Source organism: Clinocottus analis, unplaced genomic scaffold (genome assembly GCF_023055335.1).
Source record: "Clinocottus analis isolate CAN_PGR_092001 unplaced genomic scaffold, fCliAna1.0.p SCAF_27, whole genome shotgun sequence".
In the NCBI taxonomy this organism is placed as follows: domain Eukaryota; kingdom Metazoa; phylum Chordata; class Actinopteri; order Perciformes; family Cottidae; genus Clinocottus; species Clinocottus analis.
In genome coordinates, this window is record NW_027176009.1 from 912,156 (window position 1) to 936,168 (window position 24,013).

Here is a 24,013-nt window from a genome sequence, read left to right on the forward strand (position 1 = left end):
AAGGGGTTCAGCTAGAGATCAACAGAGAGATGTTTTCTCTAAATGTGTTTCACTGCCACAAGTCTTCTAATGATCAACTTTGCTCTTTTCGATATCTTCCAACCAGTTTCAATTAAATATTTTGAGTTTTCTGCATTCCATTTGCAACACACAAAACTCTCAACATTTTCTGCCCAGATGCTTCTGACTCTCTTCCAATAAAGTAAAAATATCTCAGCATATAAACACTTGACCCATTTACACATTTACAGTTAGCGTAGTGAGTGGCCTGTTGGTTTTATTAGATGTAAAGTGCACATTTTCAGTGAAAAAAAGGCTAAATGTCACATAGGGTTTCCAGATATATCAGAGAGAAAACATAGTTTAGTTAGGCATATTTGAAAAGCTATATGTATATATATTTATACAGAATAGTAAGCTAATTGCTATTGAATCACATTTTGTTTTAAATAACTGTAAAAATGTCCTACGCAAGTCCAAAGAGCCTTCAGAGTTCAGTCTTCAGGTTGCTTTTTTAATCGTTTAAGTCATTTTTGGTTTATGAATGACTGATATGATTAATCTATAATCAAAGTTGTCGCTGCTTAATGTAGACTAATGGATTAGTTGATCACTTGGTTCAGTTGCAATACTGAACCTATTCATGTCCTCTGCATATTGTACATTAATTAACTCCGTGCTGCATTCATAACATCCAGGACACATCTTAAGAAGCGAGGTGAACGTTTCCTGTATGATACCCGAGCTGATACAATTTTTCTATTTCATAAATGTATCCAAATCAATAAAATGCACAACTTTACCCTCTCTTTACTTTGCGCCTCTCGAGTCGTTTAGTTTGTAAAGTGGCACCTGAGCAAAGAAAACAACGCATCTACTTTTTGATTCGGGGGTACTTTGCAGCGACAACTCACATCTCCGGTGTTTCACATCGAGCTCTTGAACGCATCCTGGACCGCGGGGCGGAGCGTTTGAACTTACCTGCGGAAACTACAACCGGAGGATTAAAGGTGCAGCCCGTCCACGCAGAGCCACGCCCGAGCAGCGGGACACACGAGAGCGAGAGACGCGTCAGAAGACGGAGAGACAGGCGTCTGCTTTTCAGGAGAGAAAGTGTCGTCGAGTGGGACTTTGCTGCTGAAAACTAACGGACAGGAACAGACGACCCGAGGTCACACTCAGTGCCTGCCATTGAAAAACAGGTGTGTTTTCATTATTGTTAATATTATGGAGGGCTGAGCGGTTTTCACTGTCTTCTTCAGCAGGTGGGCTTCTTATATGAGCTGGTATGCACTGGCATGTTGAGCAGCATGAGCACTTTTATGTAAAGAGAGGAAACAAAATAGATTTAAAGTTTGAGAAAAACGAGTAGATATATGTTTGTTTTGCTCAAAGTGCCCAGGTGTTTTCATCAGGCGACACAGTGGACGCATTTTAACCTGCGCATGCTCAGTTATCGGCTGGTGGTCTGTGAAAATGTATGTATTTGTATTTGATGTTGGGCATTGGGCTATCAAACCTCTCTGTGCTGCTTTTGCTGAGTCAAGGCTGTTGTGTCATGAAGCCACAGCTGACAAAGCTTCTCTTTCTGATGCTCAAAGGGCGAACCAGCCCCGGTATGAGCAATGACATCAAACGGTAATGTTTTCATTGGGAATATACAACGTAAACCTTTATTTTCTATTAAACAGTTTGCTGAAGTCCGTTTAGCTGTAAAGTCAAGGTAAAACAATGTGTTGTGTTTGTTTGACCTGTATAAACACGCACCTTTTTTATTCTTAAATTATAGGAGTGGTTAAATTATTTGTTTCTAGAAGGAAATAATGATAATCATGTGAGTAGTGGCCCCATCCAACTTTACTGGAAAAACAGGATGTCGTATGAAAATTCATGTTTTCATCTCTTGCAATAAGCTTGAGCTTTCGTGTCATGTTTATCTAGTTTGGATCCTGCAGTTCACTGTTTGTTTTTTGTCAGGTGAGCTTTGAGATGAGCTGATCTTCTCTTTTTTTCAAAACTAAAACTAAGTGCACACACACCATGTTGCTGCTGCTGCTGTGTGTCACCCCTCGAGATACAAATTGTACATGCAGTCACAAAAGAGGACATGGCTTTGTGGTGATGGTGAAAAGTTATGTCAGACAAGACCACTTCAGCTGGAGGCATATTTCTACTTGTGACTTGTGAAAACAGTTTGCAGATAAAAAAATGTTGGCTTCCCCTTTTGGTTCAGCGCGGAAATGAGACTACTCGGCCACAATTCCCTACTTCTGCTCTTGTCACCTTTTTTTTACAGATAAAAACCCAACACTAACATCTTGTTGCGCTGAAAACTTCCCCACCTGTTTCACATCTTCAGCTTGCACACAGATCTGCTATCTCCCTCTCCATTTAAGAACCAGCTCCTCGTTTACTCTGACTAATCCTCCCATGTGTCAGTGCCACGACGCTGTCACCCCATCGACCTGATGGCCGGGCTTTTGCGCCATGGAAGCCTGGATAAAGCAGGGATTGACTGGCAGCCAGGAACAGGAGAGAGTCGAAGACTGGAGATGCCGTTGAAAGATAAGAGCACAGGAGAGGCAGATTAAACGGGTCCCACGCAGACAATAGGAGTGGTGAGGTTAACCAGGCGATCTTGTCTCCAGACATTTAGTGTCTTTGCATAAAATCCTCCCAGTCAGATGCTTAGACTGACCTCCTCACCCTGTGGTCGAGGATGCAGTGGATACTTTAAATGACAAAAATTGACTCAGAAGCGTGGACGTGAATATGGATGCAGTTCGTCTCGTCCTCTTGAACCACAGAGCGTGCAGAGGCAGAGTTTGTGCAACTTCCTGAGGAAGTTGGCTCATGGAGAGCTTTAACGGTGAAGCCGCATGCATGTGAATGTCACAAGTCTTCTGTGTGGGCTTCATGTGCTAATGGTTTTTGTGTTTTCAGTATTGATGATGGATTCAGGAGTTGGTTCACTTCCTGTAGATACGTGAATGCTCTGAGAGTTTTCTGACCTCTGTGGCAGTTATGATTTTGGTGCTGCGTGATGAAACCAGAAGAAATGTGACTGCGTTCCTCGTCCTCCTCCCCCACTGACGTTCAAGAGTCTGAGCACATAATGAACTTAAGAGAGACACTGATGACACCTTGCGCACTGATCCCTTTATCCCTCGCTCTATAAACACACACACACGTATACACACATGCTCAGCTGTTTTTGTCATCATCCATCCTCTACTTGAGAGGAGGCCACTGCTCTAAACTGCTGCTGCTGTACAAACATTCATATAAATATGTATAGTTGTATGAATAATATCAGCTTTTGATTGACAAAAGTAAAGTCTTTACTTGGTTTTAACCCACTGGGGAATAGTTGTTGGGAATAGTGTTGCACATTTTTTCGGCATTAAAAATGCTTATCCAAACCGAGGGTCTAAGGATCGAGGGTGGACAGATTATGAGATTTAGTGTTTTTGGACTAAATGGATGAAATTTACTTTAATTTTTTTATTCAAATAATATTACTGTTTTTGAGTTTGGGACATTCTTCGAAGGTCTGGACATTGTTTTTATTTACAATGTCTGGAAAAACCTGTCACTTGACTGTCGCTACCTATTTTATACTTTTTTTTTATTATACCTGTTTCATATTTTTTTTTGCATTTTTCTGTTCAGGTTTCTATGTTTTAGAACCTAATGTTTTGTCGGACGACCTTAAAAATAAGATGAGTCAAGGGGATTATCTTGTAAATAAGAAGTTATTTACACCTTTCTGAAGTCAGATTGGATACAATGGACTTTATCTTAATCTTTTTTGTGAGTTGTCTTCAGGGTGTGGTCGGTGAAGAATAACATTTCTGTTTGTGTTCAGACTTGCTCCTGACATTCCTCGCTTGCGTCTCTCTCGACTGCAAAGCATCCCTCCACAAACTCCACCAGCACTTTTTCCACAACTCCCAGAGGTGGAGGCTTTGAATGCTCAGAGCCAGCCTCACTCTCCTGATGCCGAATATGTAACTCCTAATTTTTACCTGTAGCGGAAAGTCTCGAGAGAGGGTTGTGGATAATGAGATGTGGGAGGAAGAGTCTAGAATTTGTGGAATTCTGTTTTTTAATGAGATGGTGAGGAAGGAATGAGGGTCAGACAGGTAAAATGACTAGTAGAAATGTGGAGCGTGAGACTCGCACAATAGACCTCAGGTGATGATCTATTATGTGGAAAATAAACAGCTTTGTACTTAGTTAAATATTTGTATTGCTCATCCTACGGTGACCTTTTACCATCCTCTCTATATTTGTCTGTTTCAAAGCACTTGGGAGCACACTTAGGATTATAGGTCATGGGTCAAAACATTGCATCATCGTAATAATACAGCAAAGCATAAAGAAGACAGCTGCTGTGGTTGTGATGTGCCCAAACCTGTGCTATACCTCATGTTACCTTATGACGGAGCCAATCATTTCATTGCCTGGAAGAGTTCACCTCGGCTCACATACCTCAGTTCAAATCGCTGTAAGCTGTTTTAGTGAAAGTCTAAAGCCCAATAATAAAAACTTTATGTTCAACGCTGAAACAATGAGGACTGAGTTATGACCATGTGAATTGATCATGATGCTTTTGCACCAATTTGTTGATTTAGTACTGTAAGACTTTGTCAGAACACAAAATTCAACTCTTTAAGCAGTCGTGTTGAGTCTTGTTGGCCACACGCGCATAAGAGTATTGGCAACTTAATATCTACTTATCTAAGTAAAGTAGGGCGTTTTCTCTTTCCGCTTCGTCTTGATAAAATATTTAGTTCACGCGGTGAAGCCATCTACACTAAACAATAATAATCATAATGAGGTATCGATTATTTTACTTTTTAATTCCAGCTCTCTTCCTCAGGTCAGACTGTACAAAAATGGCTTCATGTTGGTTTAACATGTTCTCTTGCTCTCTCCTAAAGCTACCATGGCGGACGCAGACAAATTCCTGTATGGGGACCGCAGTGGGACGAACGTCCCTCTGGCGCAGGCCGACTGGGCCACCAAGAAGCTGGTGTGGGTCCCCTCTGAGAGGCTGGGCTTCGAGCCCGGCTCTGTCAAGGAGGAGCACGGAGAGGAGTGTGTGGTGGAGCTGACCGACTCTGGCAAGAAGGTGAAAATGGAGAATTTCCCCTTTCGAGTCTAAATTTGTCTGTTTGGCAGATAACCCGTATTTTCATTTCACCATTCATATCAAAATGTACTTCTAACAAACGAGCTTCTGCAATTGTAGTCTGGCTCGGGACGTCTTTCTGACGGGTGTCTTGTCTCTGTGAATCTCAGGTGAAGGTAAGCAAGGATGACATCCAGAAGATGAACCCACCCAAGTTCAACAAGGTGGAGGACATGGCGGAGCTCACCTGCTTGAACGAGGCCTCGGTGCTGCACAACCTCAAGGAGCGATACTACTCCGGACTCATCTATGTGAGTTCGGCTGGACACGCCTGTTTGTGTATATTCTCATGTAACCAGTCTTAAAGGCAGATGTTTTTTGAAGTGGCTGGTTGCATTAACACTCGTGTCTGACAGCAACTGTCTTCTCTGTTACCCAGACGTACTCTGGCCTCTTCTGTGTGGTGGTCAACCCGTACAAGTACCTGCCCATCTACTCCGAGGACATAGTGAACATGTACAAGGGCAAGAAGAGACACGAGATGCCCCCTCACATCTACGCTATCACAGACACGGCCTACAGGAGCATGATGCAGGGTACCACAGTTGCATTTGTTCAGCGAAAATCAGTGTGTCAGCTCCAGTGTAAATAAGCTCATGGTGCCTCTTTGGCCCTCAGGCGAAAACGCAAAGATTTGTAATTCACGATGATGTTAACAAAGGAAACTAATCTTTACATTTGTGTAGCTGGATCCAGAGAATCTGTTCATTTATGTATTCATCAACCAATCATTTCAGCCCAACATGGATTACACGCCACAGGAACTGCAGAGTTAAACAATCGCATGTTGTACTATTTCTGGATGTCACTTGTTTTGTCTGTAATGTCATGACTTTTCCTGTCTGTTGCTCTCAGATCGTGAGGACCAGTCCATCCTCTGCACGTAGGTTTCTCTCTTTGTATCTTCAAAATGACTTTTTCCCTTTTATTCCTTTTTGGTACAGATTCATACAGATGTCTGTTGGTTGTTGGCTCAAGCTTAAATTGTGTTTTCCTTTACGACTCAAACTCAGTGTAATGGAGCAACATGTTTCCTAATTTGCTTAAATTAGTTGCTTTTTATCTCGTCACATATGATCACCAGCAGATTCAATTTGACATGTTATCATTTAATTGTAGATGTTGAAGTTATCTTTCATGAGCGCTTGCTGATTTCCTCGCCTGTGTTTTGTAAAATAAATATGTTCTCAGTTCATGTGCAGGCGACCTGAGTTGTATTTATTGCCAACTATATCTTCTTGTGTAATGTGTAGCGTTTAATGCCTGATCAGGATGTTCAGTGTACTGACTTCTTTGTTTGATACATATTGTGTGCTTTCGTTGCAGTGGGGAATCAGGAGCGGGGAAAACCGAGAATACCAAGAAAGTCATTCAGTATCTTGCCCATGTTGCTTCATCTTTCAAGTCCAAGAAAGACCAGGTCAGTAAGAACTATTTTTTTCTTGTTTTCTCTTCCTGATTCTCTCCTGAAGGTCCATCCGAAAGATTTGAAAGACCTGGATGGAAACCTCCTTTCCTTTTCCTCTCCTCCCTGTTCTTCCCCTGATTTCGTGTGGGTCCACCTCTTTGAAGCAGTCCACCTGAAGAGATGCGTATAGCGACTACTGAGCATTCCTCTTTCAGGCCTCGACATGCCTGCCTCCTATCTCGGTGTAAAAGTGAAACGCGTGAATGTGTCTGCTTGTATTCATAGTCTTCACACATAGGTTGTTTCAAAAGAAATGTTTGATACAGCACTTCTTCATGGTACATCAGGCGACAGCAGGTTTCCTCTGCAGATGTGTAATGTTTGTGCTGAAGTTCAAATGTGTTGAACTTTGTCCTTTTTTCACCTCTTCCACAGGGCAATGCAGTTTTATCACATGTGAGTTCATCTCTCTGACTCCATACGCATGGTGTCTGACTCTTTATGCACTTCTCTACTAACAGGCAACTTTGCATTGTCTTTATCTGGGTTTTGGAGAAAATGGATTAAAATATTACTTGAATATAGCTACTGCACTCAATAAAGAAACAAACTCTTCCTTCGAACACGACAAAGCACAATTAATCATAAACTTTTTAAATAAGAAGAGATGTAATGTTTGCAGATGAAAAATGTAGCCCCCACCTTTCACCCCCATAATTTCTGGGCAGGTATGTGGGACATTTCTGCAGTGGTTAGCTTAGCTTAGATTATTGCCTGGAAACGGCTGGGCCCTAAATCACAACCTAACATTTAACAGTTTGGGTTTTGTGTCGTTACCGTTGGAAAGAAGCAGACTAGCAATTCTCCCCTGTTATCAGTCTTTATGCAAGGCTAGGCTAACCAGCTGTTGGCTTCCGCTTCATATTTATTGTATGGATATAAATATCGTATCAATATTCTCAACAAACCCCATCAAAAGTTTGTTGTGAAATTCCAAAACATGTTTTCCATCCATCAGTCTGGTGTGGGTTTAGAGGATAAAGAGACACGCAGTAACCTTATCTGATGTTTACCCCAAATGCTGAAATACACTTCTGTGTGTTTGTGCCTGTCATTTTAAAGCCGTATTGTCTGACAGTGTACCAGTATTATTCTCAATCTGCCCAGCTGGATTTTATCCCTTGTGTACTAGTTTGTACTCATAAAAGTTGTTTGGGCTCTCTTGGTGCACTCATGCATCTCTTTTGGGGGATCTTGGCTAACCGGCTTGTTTGTGCCTGCATGGACAGGGATGGTTTTACAGGAGTTTTTTGTTTGAGTGGGCTTGCTGGTATGTGTGTTGGAATGTACAGGATTCAGTATTTGCTTGCGTATGATTGTTTTGGCAATGATAACATCCCCGGAGGTAGTTCTTATGAAAACGCAGCTTGAATTGTTTCTTGAATTGTTTCTTGCAGGCTGCAAGTAAATGCACAATTTTTAAGCTGCGCTTGCTTGACTAATATGCAGCTTAGAGTCTAGATAAATGAGTTACTGTTCATAGTTTCTGAGACTGTGTCCTTTCTGTCAGGGGGAACTAGAGAAACAGCTGCTCCAAGCAAACCCCATCCTGGAGGCCTTCGGCAACGCAAAGACCGTCAAGAACGACAACTCTTCAAGATTTGTAAGAAGACCCTGAAAACTTCTTATTTTTTCTCAATAACATAATGTTCATAATATTAGACAATACGCACTAATCTAAATTAGATATTGTTGTTTGAGTTAAACACCCCGCCCACTTCAAACCAGTGAGAAAGCACACAGACAAAATATGCACAAATCTTTGGATTTTTGTTGAATTCTTTTGTGTTCCTGTAGAGATCCATGCCTCAGTTAGACGCTGACTGTGATGAACACGATACAAGTGTCAGATTTGATTTCTTTTCTCTTCTAGGGAAAATTCATCAGGATCAACTTTGATGTCAACGGCTACATCGTTGGAGCCAATATCGAAACTTGCATCCTTTTTTAGATAATCGGTAGCTTTTTTTTCTTGTCCTCGTTCCTGGCTGAGAATTATGGAGGCTTTGTTTGAGATTAGATGACACTTCAGCAGGCTCATCCCGCTAATGTTTTGCTCCAGGGCAAGAATTCTTTGAGTATTGTGTCAACATAAATATAATAGTATTTAGAATATTATGTATACATATTGCATAATATGCTGCCCTGAGCCGTGGCATCATTTCCAAGGAATTATGCAGACTTATCTCGTGAGAGTCCTCGCTAAAAGTAAGCAAACGTGTGCATTAATCTAGTTGTGCTTTGATCCATTTGAAGATGTTGTTGTCCTGCTCCGTTTGCATGTTTGTCCTTGACTGAAATGTAAACAGATCTGCTGGAGAAGTCTCGGGCCGTCCGACAAGCTAAAGATGAGAGGAGCTTTCACATCTTTTACTACATGCTGAGTGGAGCGGGGGAAAAGCTGCGCTGTGAGACATTTAATTACAACTGGAATCTGTCCAACTGGGCTACATTTATTGATGTTTACTGAACTCCTAAGAGCCGAGACATTTATTACACGACTTGGAAAGTAGCTCATTTAGTCGAGCAATATTGAAAACTGAGCTTCCCATTTCTCAGTTCAGTTATTAGTGTCGGTAATACAATGGGGCAGAAGTTGTATGCATTCAAGCCTCATGAAAACATACCGATTTCTCTCACCTTTTTAAAATGGTAACTTCTTCATAAATGGTTCTCTCCACTTTTTCACTTTCTAGCGGAGTTGTGTCTGGAGGATTACAGCAAGTACCGCTTCCTGTCCAATGGAAACGTGACTTTACCTGGCCAGCAGGACACGGAGTTGTTCACTGAGACCATGGACGCCTTTCAGATCATGAGCATCCCAGAGGAGGAGAGAATTGGTACCCGATCATCTTGTTTTTATTAAAACTTGTTTATAAGGCTACCAATCCTTTACCAAGGATTTATTGTCATTATCAATCTAATGTCCCCAGTTTGTGATGCATATCTTCATCATGCAGCACACAGTGACCTCGTCTGTCTGTGTCTGTAAGGTCTGTTGAAGGTGATGTCGGCCGTGCTGCAGTTGGGGAACATGAGTTTCAAGAAGGAGCGTCACTCCGACCAGGCCTCCATGCCCGACGACACTGGTACGATCGTCTACACAGACGCACCATCATCATCATCATCATTTCATCCGCGCATGCTGTCTGTCTCATTATTTTAAACTTTCCCAATTCATCAAACATCCACCTTCACCCCCAGCTGCCCAGAAAGTGTGTCACTTGCTGAGCATCAACGTGACCGACTTCACACGAGCCATCCTGTCTCCCAGAATCAAGGTCTGCATGCTGATGAATACATGATTGTTTCTTTGATATTTGAAAAAAGAAATGTTAACAATATTCTTCAAATGATTATGGTCGCTTGATTCAAATGTCCACCTTTTTGTCTCAGTTTAAGGATGCAATGTCGGGGTATTTTAACCCTTTTTCCTCACTTCACTCCTCAAAATAAATAAAAGCAAATGATGACTTTAGTTTTGCAGGATGACATTGGCATATTTGTTTTTGCAGGTTGGCAGGGACTACGTCCAGAAGGCACAGACCCAGGAGCAGGCAGAGTTTGCTATCGAGGCTCTGGCCAAAGCCTCTTATGAGAGGATGTTCCGCTGGCTGGTCATGAGGATCAATAAAGCGCTGGACAAGACCAAGAGACAGGGAGCCTCCTTCATTGGCATTCTTGATATCGCTGGATTTGAGATCTTTGAGGTGAGCGATTCAGGGCCATGCAGGTCATCATTGTAAATGAGAATTGGTTTTCAACTGGTTTTACCCGGTTAAATAAAAATCAAATAAAAAAAATAAAAAGGGCTTTGCAGATTGATAGTTATGCATTGTGACTCTCGTTCTGTGTGTTTGTGTCAGCAATACAGGGAGTCTGTTTTAAGCTGCATGCTATAGAGGGGTGTGAACATGTTATTCGATTTAAAGATGTGGGTTCAATTCACAACAAAAAGTCAATATATCATAGTTTTGCAAATTCATAGAAATGAATGGGCGACATGCAGACTGACTAGAAGCACCTGTGGGGTTGACCTGTGTTCGTTGTGTCTTTAATCACACACACACACACACACACACACTCACACTCACACACACAGCAGGTAAAACCTTATGCTAAAATCTGCAGCCCCTTCACTATCCAGGCAGCAAAGGGCATCTCAAGTTAAGTTTAAGTAATATTTTTTCTAATTCTCTCTTGCAGTTGAACTCATTTGAGCAGCTGTGCATCAACTACACCAATGAGAAGCTGCAGCAGCTCTTCAACCACACCATGTTCGTCCTGGAGCAGGAGGAGTACCAGAGGGAGGGCATCGAGTGGAGCTTCATCGACTTCGGCCTGGACCTGCAGCCCTGCATCGACCTCATTGAAAAACCTGTAAGACGTCTCCCGGTTATTACTCCTCCCCAAGACTTGTGCAGACAAACCCTGACAGTACTTCTCTTAGTCTGAAGTAATACTTGACGTGAAGGACCGGTTTCAAGCCTTTTTCACAAGTCCAAGACTAAAATAAACTTGTGCTACACAAATTGAGACATGTGATTATTTGAGCTGCAGACTGACTGGCGTGTGTTTTGCCTCCGTTCCTTAACAGGCTGGTCCTCCCGGCGTGCTGGCTCTGCTGGATGAAGAGTGCTGGTTCCCTAAAGCCACAGACAAGAGCTTTGTGGAGAAAGTGGTTCAGGAACAGGGGACAAACCCCAAGTTCCAGAAACCAAAGAAACTCAAGGACGACGTTGATTTCTGCATTATACACTACGCCGGAAAGGTCAGTGGCGATAACTTGGTTCATATTGTTGAGTTTGTGAAGGATTATGTGATCACATTTATTTGAACAATCATAATCTGCAGTTGAGCTAGTGTTTACATCTGTCACATGTATTGGCATAAAAAGTACATTTTTGTTTTTTTGTTTTTAATGTAGCAGAGTATACAATGGTAAAGTAAAAGCAGCTGACAATTTAACTTGTTCTTGTGGTTGCCTTCAACCACTAGATGGCCACAACACATTTCTCTGTTCCAATTCTGGGTCCACAAAGTTGGGCCACCATTTGCACGGCACAAACACTGAATTAGTCTGAACAATTTTCTGTCCTTCAAAATGAAATGGGGCATCAAGCTTCATTAACTCAAAGTAACATGGTCTGGTGATAACCTAAACTTGCAGCCCTTCATTATAAACACGTCTCTCCTCTGGTGCAGGTGGACTACAAAGCAAACGCGTGGCTGATGAAGAACATGGACCCTCTGAATGAGTGTGTGGCCACTTTGTTCAACCAGTCTACAGACAAGTTCACTGCTGAGCTCTGGAAAGACAGTAAGTAACTGAATATATCCAAAATATTGTTGTGCTTACTGCTGAAAATGATTGGAGATGCAACATGTGCTGCCCGTTGAAGATCCATTTCAAACAAAGTTGTTGCTGACATTGTGGAGCAATTTTCTTTTCATTTATTTTTTTGTGTGCATTGGACAAGACTTAGTTTAGATCTGTCATTAAAATAATACTCTACTTATTTGCACGTAAAATATAAATACTGAGATGCACAAATTGTAGATGAAAGTTTTTTCAAATATTTGTTTGCGCCGTCTGGGTTTTTTTCAATTTGTATTTTATTATCTTTATGTAAGAGAAGTCGGTTACAAATATGTTGCGTATGAGACATCAATTGATTTCAGCTTCCTAAAACTCACTGACGACATTGTTTTCCTCCGTGTCCTGTCAGTGGACCGCATTGTCGGCCTGGATAAGGTGGCAGGAATGTCTGACTCGGTTCACGGTGCATCCAGGACCCGTAAGGGCATGTTCCGCACTGTGGGCCAGCTGTACAAGGAGCAGCTGAGTAACCTCATGGCCACGCTCAGGAACACCAACCCCAACTTCGTCCGCTGCATCATCCCCAACCACGAGAAGAAGGTACGCGACACTTGTTAAGGAACATTTAATATAATGAATCTAAGAATGTGCTCTGGCATACTGGTGCTAATTAAACTACAACGAAGAAGAAAAGAACTAGAGATTAATGCTGGGGGAAGTCTTCTGCTTCACTTGATATGTGGGAATCCACCACTACTCATTAAAGTCCTGACACATGGTGTTAGGACATAACTGTTTTGTTTATGGGATCTCACAGATTTGTACAACGTATGACACCTTTTGTTTCTTCGATGCTCAATTCAAAACGTCTAATATTTTTAAAAAAAGAAACACAATGATGCTTTCTGTTTCTTCTTCAGGCTGGTAAACTGGAGCCTCACCTGGTTCTGGACCAGCTAAAGTGTAATGGAGTCCTGGAGGGGATTCGCATCTGCAGACAGGGCTTCCCCAACCGTATCGTCTTCCAGGAGTTCAGACAGAGGTGACAAACAAAACCCATACCAGACAATCATTTACTCTATATCTTACGCACGCAATTTAAAAACCCAGTCCAGGACAAACATGAAAATAAAGACTAAAAGAGAAATGACTTACAGCCCTACATCCAAAACATTATCTTTACTGTTCTCAAAAGCTCTAAAGCCACATTTAATTCTAAAAAAAAATATTTTTATTACACATTTATAGTCAAACTATTTGAGTAATTTAATTCTGCTCGTCTGTCTCTCAGGTATGAAATCCTCACTCCAAACTCCATCCCAAAAGGCTTCATGGACGGGAAGCAAGCCTGTGTGCTCATGGTAAGAACATGAAATCAGAGAATAAATGGCTCTTTGTTGTCCATTTTAAGGTTTAGGACTTAAAATTGAAGGTCCCTTCATGTCTTCTTCATGTCAGATCAAAGCTCTGGAGCTGGACCCAAACCTGTTTCGCGTCGGTCAAAGTAAAGTGTTCTTCAGAGCCGGAGTCCTGGCTCACCTGGAGGAGGAGAGAGACATAAAGATCACAGATGTGATCATCAGCTTCCAGGCCTGGTGCAGAGGATACGTGGCCCGCAAGTATGAAGGATTAACACTGAACATATTTGATCAAGAAACATATTTGAATATTTGAATGAATAAATGGAACAAACACACTTCAAGATGGCAAATATGTTTTTTCTTCTTCATTTTTTTCTACCTCAGAGCCTTTACCAAGAGACAGCAGCAGCTCACGGCCATGAAAGTTATCCAGAGGAACTGTGTTGCTTACCTGAAACTTAAGAACTGGCAGTGGTGGAGGCTTTTCACTAAGGTAAGAGATTAATGACGCTGCTTGTCACGAGACAGCCGTGTAACAAGGCAGCAGTAGTTGAACCCTGCTGGTGTCATGGTTAAGAGAGTACCCAGTATTTCACCAAAAAAACAGCTGAAAGTTCTCTTCTGAATAACTCTGCAGACTTTTAAATCATCTAATAATTTGTTATAGCAATATTATGAGTTTTGGACAAAACTGGGCAGCAATTTCTGTGATGTTTTTACAACAACTAATAATTATTAGTTTTTAATTCATAATAATTTTGAATAACTAAAAGAAGCAGACGTGTTCCAAGTTGATTTGCCAGCCCTCATTTACGCAACTCTGTGCAAACTTGGATACAAATCTGAAGTCTTCAATTTTTGTCTCCATACTTTGATGTTCTTTGGGAGATGTTGACATCTCAGTCAGGCATCTATTGATTACTCACATTTATTGTGCTGTAGCTGCACTAGTAGTAACTAAGAAAATGCTCATATATTATTTTTACACTTTCTGTCGGGTTTGTTTTTGTCTTTCTCTTCCAGGTGAAACCTCTGCTGCAAGTGACTCGGCAGGAGGAGGAGATGCTGGCCAAAGAAGATGAACTGGACAAAATAAAGGAGAAACAACTGCAGGCTCAGCAGCAGCTTCAAGAATTTGAGATGAAGCAACAACAGGTAGGAGTCTCCATAAAGACCCCGGAGGGAGCTTAATGCTGTGGTCAGCCTGAATTTGATAATATTAAAGTGGCTTTATTGATTAGTGGATCGTCATTAAGTCACGAGTCTTCTTAATTCAGAATGATGTTGCGCCGAGATGTAATTGTCAAGTCTTTTTTTTCCGCTGCCAGCTGAATGCTGAGAAGTTGGCTCTTCAAGAGCAGCTCCAGGCAGAGACGGAGCTGTGTGCGGAGGCTGAGGAGATGAGATGCCGTCTGTCCACCAGGAAGCAGGAGCTGGAGGAGATCTTACATGACCTGGAGTCTCGCGTGGAGGAGGAAGAAGAGAGGGTGACCCAGCTGCAAACAGAGAGAAAAAAGATGCAGCAGAACATCACGGTTAGTAAAGTCTTGCGGGATACTGAATGTGAGATGTGATTGGGGGGGAAAAAGCTTCAATATTGCAAATTGGTTTTGTTGTTCATTCAGGACCTGGAGCAGCAGCTGGACGAGGAGGAAGCAGCCAGACAAAAACTCCAGATGGAGAAGCTCACCACGGACGCCAAGCTGAAGAAGATGGAGGAGGACGTCATGGTGCTGGACGACCAGAACAACAAGCTCAATAAGGTCTCATACAACTTGTTAACGTAGCCCACGCAGTCATCATTTACCAGAAAAATGCATCCTAAATAAATAAAAAGATTTCACCTGAAGCAATGAGTAACTTTTTTTTTCTAAATGTTTTTCTAACCTCAGGAGAAGAAGCAAATGGAGGAAAGGATCTCTGAGTTCACCACCAACTTGACTGAGGAGGAAGAGAAGTCCAAGAGCCTGCAGAAACTCAAGAATAAACATGAAGCCATGATCACAGATTTAGAGGGCAAGTGTTTTGTTCTTCTTTTAATTGTTTGGGTGTTGTGCGAGTGTGAGAGCCTGTAATCAGATCAGGTCAGTTCACACCAAAAACTATTTAATTAAAAATGAAAAGTAACTTCTTTTTTCTCTCCTTAGACCTCCATGTCCATGCTTTTGAAATTATTTTAATGTAGTTTTTGTGTTTGTCTATTTTTAGTAAAAGTAAATAAAAAAAATTGCGTTTCTGTCTTCTCGCCCACAGATCGTCTAAGAAAAGAGGAAAAAGTGCGTCAGGAGTTGGAAAAGAACCGTCGTAAGCTTGAGGGAGACTCCAGTGAGCTCAATGACCAAATGGCAGACCTGCAGGCTCAGATTGATGAACTCCGAGCTCAGCTGGCAAAGAAGGAGGAGGAACTCCTTGCTGCACTGTCCAGGTTTAAGAAAAATAAATAATTTTTTTTTAAATGTTAAGCTTTAGGGCCTGTGCATGTTTGTTAATCTCATCCATCCTCGTTCTCTCGCCTTCAGGATCGAGGAGGAGGCTGCAGCCAAGAACGCGGCCCAAAAGAAGATCAGGGAGCTGGAGGCTCAGATCTCAGAGCTGCAGGAGGATCTTGAGCTGGAGAGGCAGGCGCGAACCAAGGCTGAGAAACACCGCAGGGATCTGGGAGAGGAGCTGGAGGCCCTCAAGACGGAACTGGAGGACACTTTGGACTCCACCGCAGCACAGCAGGAGCTGAGGTAACGGTCAAAACTATGTAGTCTTACTGCCAGAAGTATGTTTTAAAAGTGTTAATTGGACAGAAGTGGACTTGATGTGAAAGGCTTTGAGGACAACATGATTGTGCAAATGTATACATTTTATTTGTTTCGCTTCTGTTCCTTCCTCATTTCTTGTTTCTTTATTCACTTTCTCATTCGATCTTTCCAGGTCTAAGCGGGAGGTGGAGGTCACCCATCTGAAGAAGAATCTGGAGGAAGAGGCCAAGGTCCACGAGCAGCAGATGGCTGACATGAGACAAAAACACAACCAGGCATTTGACGAGATCAATGAACAGCTGGAACAGGCCAAGAGGGTAATGGCAACGTCACTCTTATTTATGTAGCATATGTCATTACAGGTAAATAATTTATAGGCATAAACATAAGAACATGGGTGTGTTAAACATATTAATACCACTCTGCAGGAGGCTTTTAATAATGATTTCAATGTTCTTTATAAAGCAATGAAAGACAGATTTAAACAGTGTGGTAGGGATGGAATCAGGAGAACGGGTGCAATAATGAACTGGGTTGTCAATGCTTGACAAACATCTGAATAACAACCATCGCATGCTTCATGTGTGCTGCTCCTGCAGAACAAGGCGTCTGTGGAGAAAGCCAAGCTGGCTCTGGACAGCGAGTGGAACGAGTTGCAGATCGAGATGAAGACTCTGACACAAGGTAAAGCCGAGTCTGAACAACGTCGCAAGAAGGCCGAAGCCCAGGTCCAGGAACTGCAGGTCAAATACAGCGAAAGTGAACGACAGAGGCAGGACATGGACGAGAAGATGACCAAGATGCAGGTACAGTATTTAAAAGGTGGAAAACTGAGTGAATGGGAAGTAAAGGAAGAGCAAGTGCTGGAAAGGAGGATTATTCGGTTGGAAAGGTGGAGTAGCCAATTTAAGTTACTAATTGTCTTTCTCTCTGGTGTAAAGTTGGAGCTAGAAAATGTAAACGGCGTCCTGAGTGAAGCAGAAGGCAAGAACATCAAATCCAGCAAAGACCTTTCCGCTACAGAGTCTCAGCTGCAGGATGCACAGGTACAAACATTAATTGTGTCAAATGCACTCTTGTATGAAACAAGAAGTCAATTAATCAATTGTTTTCAGTGTGTTTTCTTTTTTTTTTAGGTTTTGAAGAGTTTTTTTGACCAAGCCTTTATTTGAGTTTTTAGATTTAGGATATTTATATCTCCAATGTCTGCAAATCTAAGAAATTATAGAAAGAAGACACTGATCATTATCAGTAAAGACCAGAAGTTAAAAAACTTGTGTTAAGAGCTAATTCAGAAAGACTTTTAATAGTGCACATTTACCATGGTGTTAACTAACACTGGCAAAACAAAAAACTATTTTTCTGACGTTTGTCTTTTTCCTTCTCTTGCCTCCAGGAGTTGCTTGAAGAGGAGACTCGTCAGAAGCTCGCCCTCTCCACCCGCCTGAGGCAGCTGGAGGACGAACAGAACAACCTGCGGGAGATGCTGGAGGAAGAGGAAGAGGCCAAGAAGAACGTGGAGAAGCAGATCACCACTCTGCAGACCCAGGTCAGTGAACAGTGTCACACTTTATCTGTGCACTTAAACAAAGCCCTGATCTATTCGTCATATCGTTACATCAGCAAGACTCAGATCTTCATCATTCAAGAGAGTTGGTTTCAGACTGCCTCAAATCTGTGATGGATAAGGAGGACATCATCCTCAGTAGCCATTAGGAGTCCATAATGTCTCCAAACTTTCTTGTCCTTCTGATGCCCTCTCTTTTCTTCCACATCTTCAGCTGGCAGACATGAAGAAGAAGCTGGAAAACGAGACCTTGTCCTTGGAAGGGGCAGAGGAGGGCCGCAAGCGATCACAGAGGCAGTTGGAAGGCGTGGTGCAGCAGCTTGAGGAGAAGACGGCAGCTTACGACAAACTGGACAAAACAAAAACCCGTTTACAGCAGGAGCTGGATGACCTCCTGGTGGACCAAGACCACCTGAGGCAGATCGTCTCTAACCTGGAGAAGAAGCAGAGGAAGTTTGACCAGGTATCATGTCAACCGTGTATTTTGTGCACAGAGCAAGAACTAGTAATCATTCACAAAAAGGCTGCATATTTTCCTTTTGACAGTTGAGAAGGTTAGGATGAGATTATATTTAATTAAACCACGTATGTTTTGTAACTCATTTTGAAAGGATGTCCGCGTTTTAAAAAGTTTCAGACAAAAGTAGAGGCAAAACTCAAACAACGGATGCAATTATACAAAAACGAATCGCAACAAGTGTCAGCAGATTATATAGAAAACACAAATCTGAAAACGTTGGATCATTCACCTCAAATAGTTTTGAATGCACTGTTCACTTCACCACAATGCCACCTTTATTCAGAAGTGTTGAGTTTAGAACAACAATGTTTTTAGTTTGCTGTAACTGCCTCTCCTGTTTTACTGTCTCTATAGATGCTTGCCGAAGAGAAAACAATTTCTACTCAGTACGCAGAGGAGCGCGACAAGGCTGAGGCCGATTCCAGGGAGAAGGAAACGCGAGCACTGACACTCGCCCGCGAGTTGGAGACTATGTCAGACATTAAAAACGATCTGGACCGGGCCAATAAGATGCTCAAAGCTGAGATGGAAGACTTGGTCTCCTCCAAGGATGATGTCGGCAAGAGTGTAAGAGAAAAAACACGGTCATCTTTTGGTGCACAGAGAGTTGGAGTAATTGGTTTTGCGCGCAGATTGTTGCTCATAATCATTGGCAGCAATGCCCTACTTCACTGAACGCTGAATGTTACCTCCATGTCCGCAGGTTCACGAGCTGGAGAGGTCGAAGCGTGCCATGGATCAGCAGCTGGAGGAGATGAGAGTTCAGCTGGAGGAGTTGGAGGACGAGCTGCAGGCCACGGAGGACGCCAAACTGCGTCTGGAGGTCAACATGCAGGCCATGAAGGCCCAGTCCGACCGAGACCTGCAGGCCAGAGATGAGCAGGGGGAGGAGAGGAGGAAACAGCTGGTTAAACAGGTACGAAAATATATCCTAAACTCATGGTTTCCCACAAAGCATTGCGCAGTTATATATCAATTTTTAGTTTCTGGATACATTTGCTTGCAAGAACATTTTATTTTTGACAAAATCACAAATAATTATACATTATTTTTCCTCCAGGTGCGTGAGATGGAGATGGAGCTGGAAGATGAACGCAAGCAGCGTTCTCAGGCCCTCTCGTCCAAGAAGAAACTGGAGCTGGACCTGGGAGAGCTCGAGTGCCACATTGATGCTGCCAACAAGGGCCGTGATGAGGCCCTGAAACAGCTGAAAAAACTCCAGGTAAAATAGGCCTCCGTGCGCTCGCACACAAGCGAGTGTACTGGCAAAGATTGGCTTTGCTGACGATCAAAGACGTAATCGCTACTTTGACTGAGATATTTACATGAACGGACACAAATTAACTTCCAAATGAGTTGACAGTTTGTGTATTATTATATCTAACACTAAAAGACAATTTACTGAAAGTTATTATTGCTTTCTGATACGATTTACACATTTGTCAATAAATTCAGAATATAGGCCACCTGTTTCTTTTTTTAAACGCACAGAATGAGATATTAGCTTTAACCCTAAGTGTTCAGTTATACGTGGGAACATACCAGTAACTTGACTTTAAAATATAATTGTAGGAATTAAGTCGGCAGTCCTGGCACAAAAGGAGTGAATCCTTCATAATGATTGCTGTCTGCATGTCTACTCTCTAGGCTCTAATGAAAGAGCAGATGAGAGAGCTGGAAGAGCTGCGTTTGTCCAGAGACGAAGCTGTCAACGGAGCTAAAGAGACCGAGAGGAAGCTCAAGGCCATGGAGGCAGACGCCCTGCACTTCCAGGAGGTATAAAAGTAGTACTTGGACACCTGACTAAATGTGGAAAAAGTACCTGGTTTGTTTCTGTACTTAACCAGATATCATAGATGAGGTGTATTGCATGGTATATTATAAGATGGTAAATAGTCAAAAATAAAACTTAAATATCTTATAATTTATCTATACAATTGGAATAATTTAAGTAGGACAATTATACACTGGATTTCAGTGTAACTGTCCCAACAGCATCTTCAGTATCAGGCTTTGAAGTATTTGTGTCTTCTGCTTCCTCCAGGATCTGGCCACAGCAGAGAGAGTCAAGAGACAGGTTCAGGGCGAGAGAGACGAGCTCCAGGAAGAGATTAGCAGCAGCAACACCAAGAAGTATGAACCAAGAGCTAGTCTTAAAATAAAAACACGTGAAATGCACACAAAAATATAAATAAATGTGCATCCAAATTTTATAACAATGAAGGAAATCTGTCTATTAATTTATATTGTTGCTCCTCTTCCTCACTCGTTTCCAGTTCTCTGCTGACAGATGAGAAGAGGAGGCTGGAGGCTCGTATCCTCCAGCTGGAGGAGGAAATGGAGGAAGAGCAGCTCAACACCGAGATGGTCAACGATCGTCTGAAACGATCCACGCTGCAGGTACAAACGCACAGCATCGCAGAACTGTTGATCATATGAGTTGATGATTTTATATTTTTGTTTGCAAGTAGGAGAAAACATTTAGTGTTCAGTGTTAAAAAAAGGATTGTGTTCACATGGGTGTGGCTCAGGGAGTGGAGCTAGTTGTCACAGGGCTGGCAGATCGATCCCCAAGTTGCTCTATTAGGGCGCGTCACTGCTACTAAATGCCTCTGTAAAAGGAAATACCCAGGGGTACTGAAGTATTTGACGATGCTTCTCTGCTGCATATTTCTGACATTAGACGGAGCAGCTGACCACAGAGCTGGCTGAAGAGCGCAGTGGGTCCCAGCGGCTGGAGGGGACTCGCTCCCAGCTGGATCGCCAGAATAAGGAGCTGAAACTGAAGCTGCAGGAGCTCGAGGGAACCATCAAGTCAAAGTATAAATCCACCATCACCAGCATGGAGGCAAAGCTCGCTCAGCTGGAAGAACAGCTCGACGTCGAGTCAAAGTGAGTCAAAGTTTCCTGACTGACCGCAACAATTGTCATGACCGTAGCTCATCGTAGCTCATTTGTTTGACGAGATTTTTTACAAAAAGGTATTACAAAAAAATGCCTGGATTCTAAAGGTTTCAGTAATTGGGTCTGTGTACACTGGATTTAGTACAGACAGATATATAGTAAGTAAATTAATAAAGCCCTGTACTGCATCCTCACTGCTTTTCCTACTCATTCAGGGAGCGCCAGCAGGCCTGTAGGTTGACCAGGCGCACAGAGAAGAAGCTGAAAGAGGTGCTGCTGCAGGTGGATGATGAGAGGCGCAACACAGAGCAATTCAAAGACCAGGTAAGCCTCATCACTCATCTTCTTTTTTACTTCTCATTTTTAGTTTGGGGACTTGAATACTTGCTGATCTGCTCGTACCGTCTTTGGCGCATGTTCCTCTGTTGGTGTACTCCTCACAAACTTGTCTCTGCAGGCGGAGAAGACAAACAGCCGAATGCGTCAGCTGAAGCGTCAGCTCGAGGAGGCAGAGGAGGAGGTGACACGGTCCAACGCCCAACGTAGAAAGCTGCAGAGGGAGCTGGATGATGCCACTGAATCGGCAGATAGTATGAACCGGGAAGTCAGCACTTTGAAGAGCAAGCTCAGGTAGAGGCCCTAATAACGTTTATGCATTTAACATTTTATAATGTTTTTATTGAGAATTATTTTGTGTCAATACATTGATTATTTAAACATTTACTTATGCCATTGCCACATTCCTTTCCCCCATCACACGCGTACGTCCTCTTAACTCGCCGTTAATATCAATATTCAATCATAGCTTCAGTTCACATATATAAAAAGATATATTTTATAGAGCTAACGCCCCCTCTATTTATTTGTATATTGTTGGCAGTTTTTCCCATTTTCTGTCAAATTTCCTACAGGCCCTAATAACATTATGCATGAGTTGTTTTTAAACTGGGTGCAATAGTTTACCCTGTTGTGTGTGTTTTTTTTTTTGTTTTGTTTTTTGCTTTTTAGGTAATTCAATTATTAAAATTATTGATATTGTATCATTGTTCAACTTTTTGAGCATCGCTACATCTCCAAATATAGATATTTGGGATACCGTGGAATTACGTTCTGTAATGTTTCTGACATATGTTTATTAATAAATGTATTATATTTAGTACATACTGCAGCTGCTCTTACAAAGTACGTACTGTTGCATACATTATGCATTAATTTGAGACGTAATACTTCCTCATATTATTGCACTCTGACCTTCTGGTTCATCTGGTATTTTCGATGTTCTGCGTTTTAACATACTCTTTATTGGGATATCTAAATCTTTTTCTGCCACACTAAATAGTACAGTGTTATGGGATTTTAAATGCACAGCATGTGTATGAGGTCCCCACTATCTGAGTTACGTCTTGGGCATTTTGGCTGCATCTCCTATGTGGGGTTTAATACATTTGGTAAAATAATTTTAAAAAAAGGTTAAATTGTAGTCGATTTTCACATTCTTTTAGCATATATAAATTTTGCTACTCGTAGCATTATTGACATTTTTACATCGATCCCTTTTGTGAGTTTGCATTCAGTATAGCTGAGACTGCAAATGTTAAATAGAAAGCCTGCATTGCACGCTGGGAATGGGGATTTTCAAAGCGGGCATGGAAGTAAATTGAAAATGAAGCTGCTTTAAGTTGCTGTGAGGTCAGTTTACAAGACTTCGATTACTGCTTTGAATGTGAAAGAAGTTGTAGAAAGCCTTTTGTGGCTGTGTTATCTTTTTTTATATATTCATTAATACTGTATGTCTCATCTTTAAGTGTTTGTGCAGCACCTGACTGTGTTTCATCCATTATTACTTTGTTTTAAAGACGTGGGGATGTGCCTTTCAATATGCGACGTATCATAAATCGCTCTGGCCTGGACAGCGACGAGGATGTGGAGGTGAAGATTGAAACACCTGAGCCTGCACCTGCACCTGAATGAACGGAGGACGGCCAAGAGGGAAATGATACAATGACCCCAGTCAACATGCAGATTAAAAAAAAACAAAAAAAAAACATAGAATGTATCAAGTAAGATTTTTTTTGGAGGATCTAGCCATGTATGCCCCTTGACATTCGTCTAATAGCCTTATTGTTACTTTCCATAAAATACATTTATATTTGGCCAAAAAAATGTAAACTCCAAAATGTATGTGTCAAGCCTTAGAAAAACACTGCTCACTTTCACTATCTATTTTTCTACTTAATGGGTATATTATATATTATTGCACTTCAATGCAATTTAGTTTTATTTGAGATGTACATGCAGTTGCTGTACCATTTTGTTTTTGGGGAAAACACTGGATATTTTATGCTTGTTTTGCACAGCAATAGGGATGTTTTAGGAGTTTTTGATGCGGTTACAAACTATGGTTCACATTTGCTATTGTCTGCATAAATCTGCATTTGTACTGTAGGCTTTTCCTCTCACTGCCATCATTTCATGTTATTACCTTAAACAATTTTGCTCAAATCCAACACAGACAAAACGGACATATTGAGTCATCAGAGATAGTGTAGTCGAACCACAGCAATGTTGGTGAATACGTTGGTATAATTGTTGTACCATCCTATATGATCGCTTGGTTGATGTATAATGTATCTGATTTTACACTTTAATACTTGGTGGTGGGTCATCATGTTGTAGCTCTCACTGTACTATGTTTAGTGCTAAGCTTTGCACCGCAGAGGGGCGTGTCTTAGCACATTAGCCTCTGGCTGTTTTCATGCATATTTTAGATTTAATATGATACCTTAACAGTATATTATCAAACCAATGAAATGTCATTGATGCCAATATGGTAAGGCTAATATATATTTCAACAAATGCCTTAAATGCAATAAATTGACAAATTATCAAACGCTTGACTTCCTTGCCTCTTGTGTGACTTGTGTGT

At 41.8% G+C, this 24,013-nt stretch overlaps 1 protein-coding gene across 1 annotated transcript; it reads left to right on the forward strand.

The window, feature by feature from the left end:
- Positions 1-1,069: 1,069 nt before the first annotated feature.
- On the forward strand, positions 1,070-23,978 carry LOC137795272 (myosin-9-like). Its single transcript, XM_068592647.1, has 43 exons — positions 1,070-1,202; positions 4,947-5,137; positions 5,308-5,448; positions 5,577-5,733; positions 6,053-6,080; positions 6,524-6,617; positions 7,041-7,061; positions 8,176-8,268; positions 8,539-8,602; positions 8,975-9,073; positions 9,362-9,505; positions 9,659-9,754; positions 9,870-9,946; positions 10,181-10,375; positions 10,872-11,045; positions 11,263-11,436; positions 11,871-11,985; positions 12,395-12,585; positions 12,906-13,027; positions 13,277-13,346; positions 13,444-13,604; positions 13,731-13,839; positions 14,370-14,501; positions 14,675-14,881; positions 14,972-15,109; positions 15,239-15,362; positions 15,600-15,771; positions 15,866-16,078; positions 16,269-16,413; positions 16,696-16,902; positions 17,038-17,142; positions 17,493-17,645; positions 17,878-18,126; positions 18,538-18,750; positions 18,887-19,099; positions 19,244-19,405; positions 19,831-19,959; positions 20,228-20,316; positions 20,460-20,583; positions 20,867-21,075; positions 21,303-21,411; positions 21,545-21,717; positions 22,944-23,978. The coding sequence occupies exons 2-43, from the start codon at positions 4,952-4,954 to the stop codon at positions 23,056-23,058; spliced, it is 5,892 nt and encodes a 1,963-aa protein (XP_068448748.1). The 5' UTR covers positions 1,070-1,202; positions 4,947-4,951; the 3' UTR covers positions 23,059-23,978.
- Positions 23,979-24,013: the final 35 nt, after the last annotated feature.

Coding starts and splice junctions, on each gene's coding strand:
- LOC137795272 (XM_068592647.1), top strand. CDS start 4,952: ATGGCGGACGCAGACAAATTCCTGTATGGGGACCGCAGTGGGACGAAC. Junction 13,840..14,369: donor GGTGGAGGCTTTTCACTAAG/GTAAGAGATTAA, acceptor TTTCTCTTCCAG/GTGAAACCTCTGCTGCAAGT. Junction 19,406..19,830: donor AACAGCTGAAAAAACTCCAG/GTAAAATAGGCC, acceptor TCTACTCTCTAG/GCTCTAATGAAAGAGCAGAT.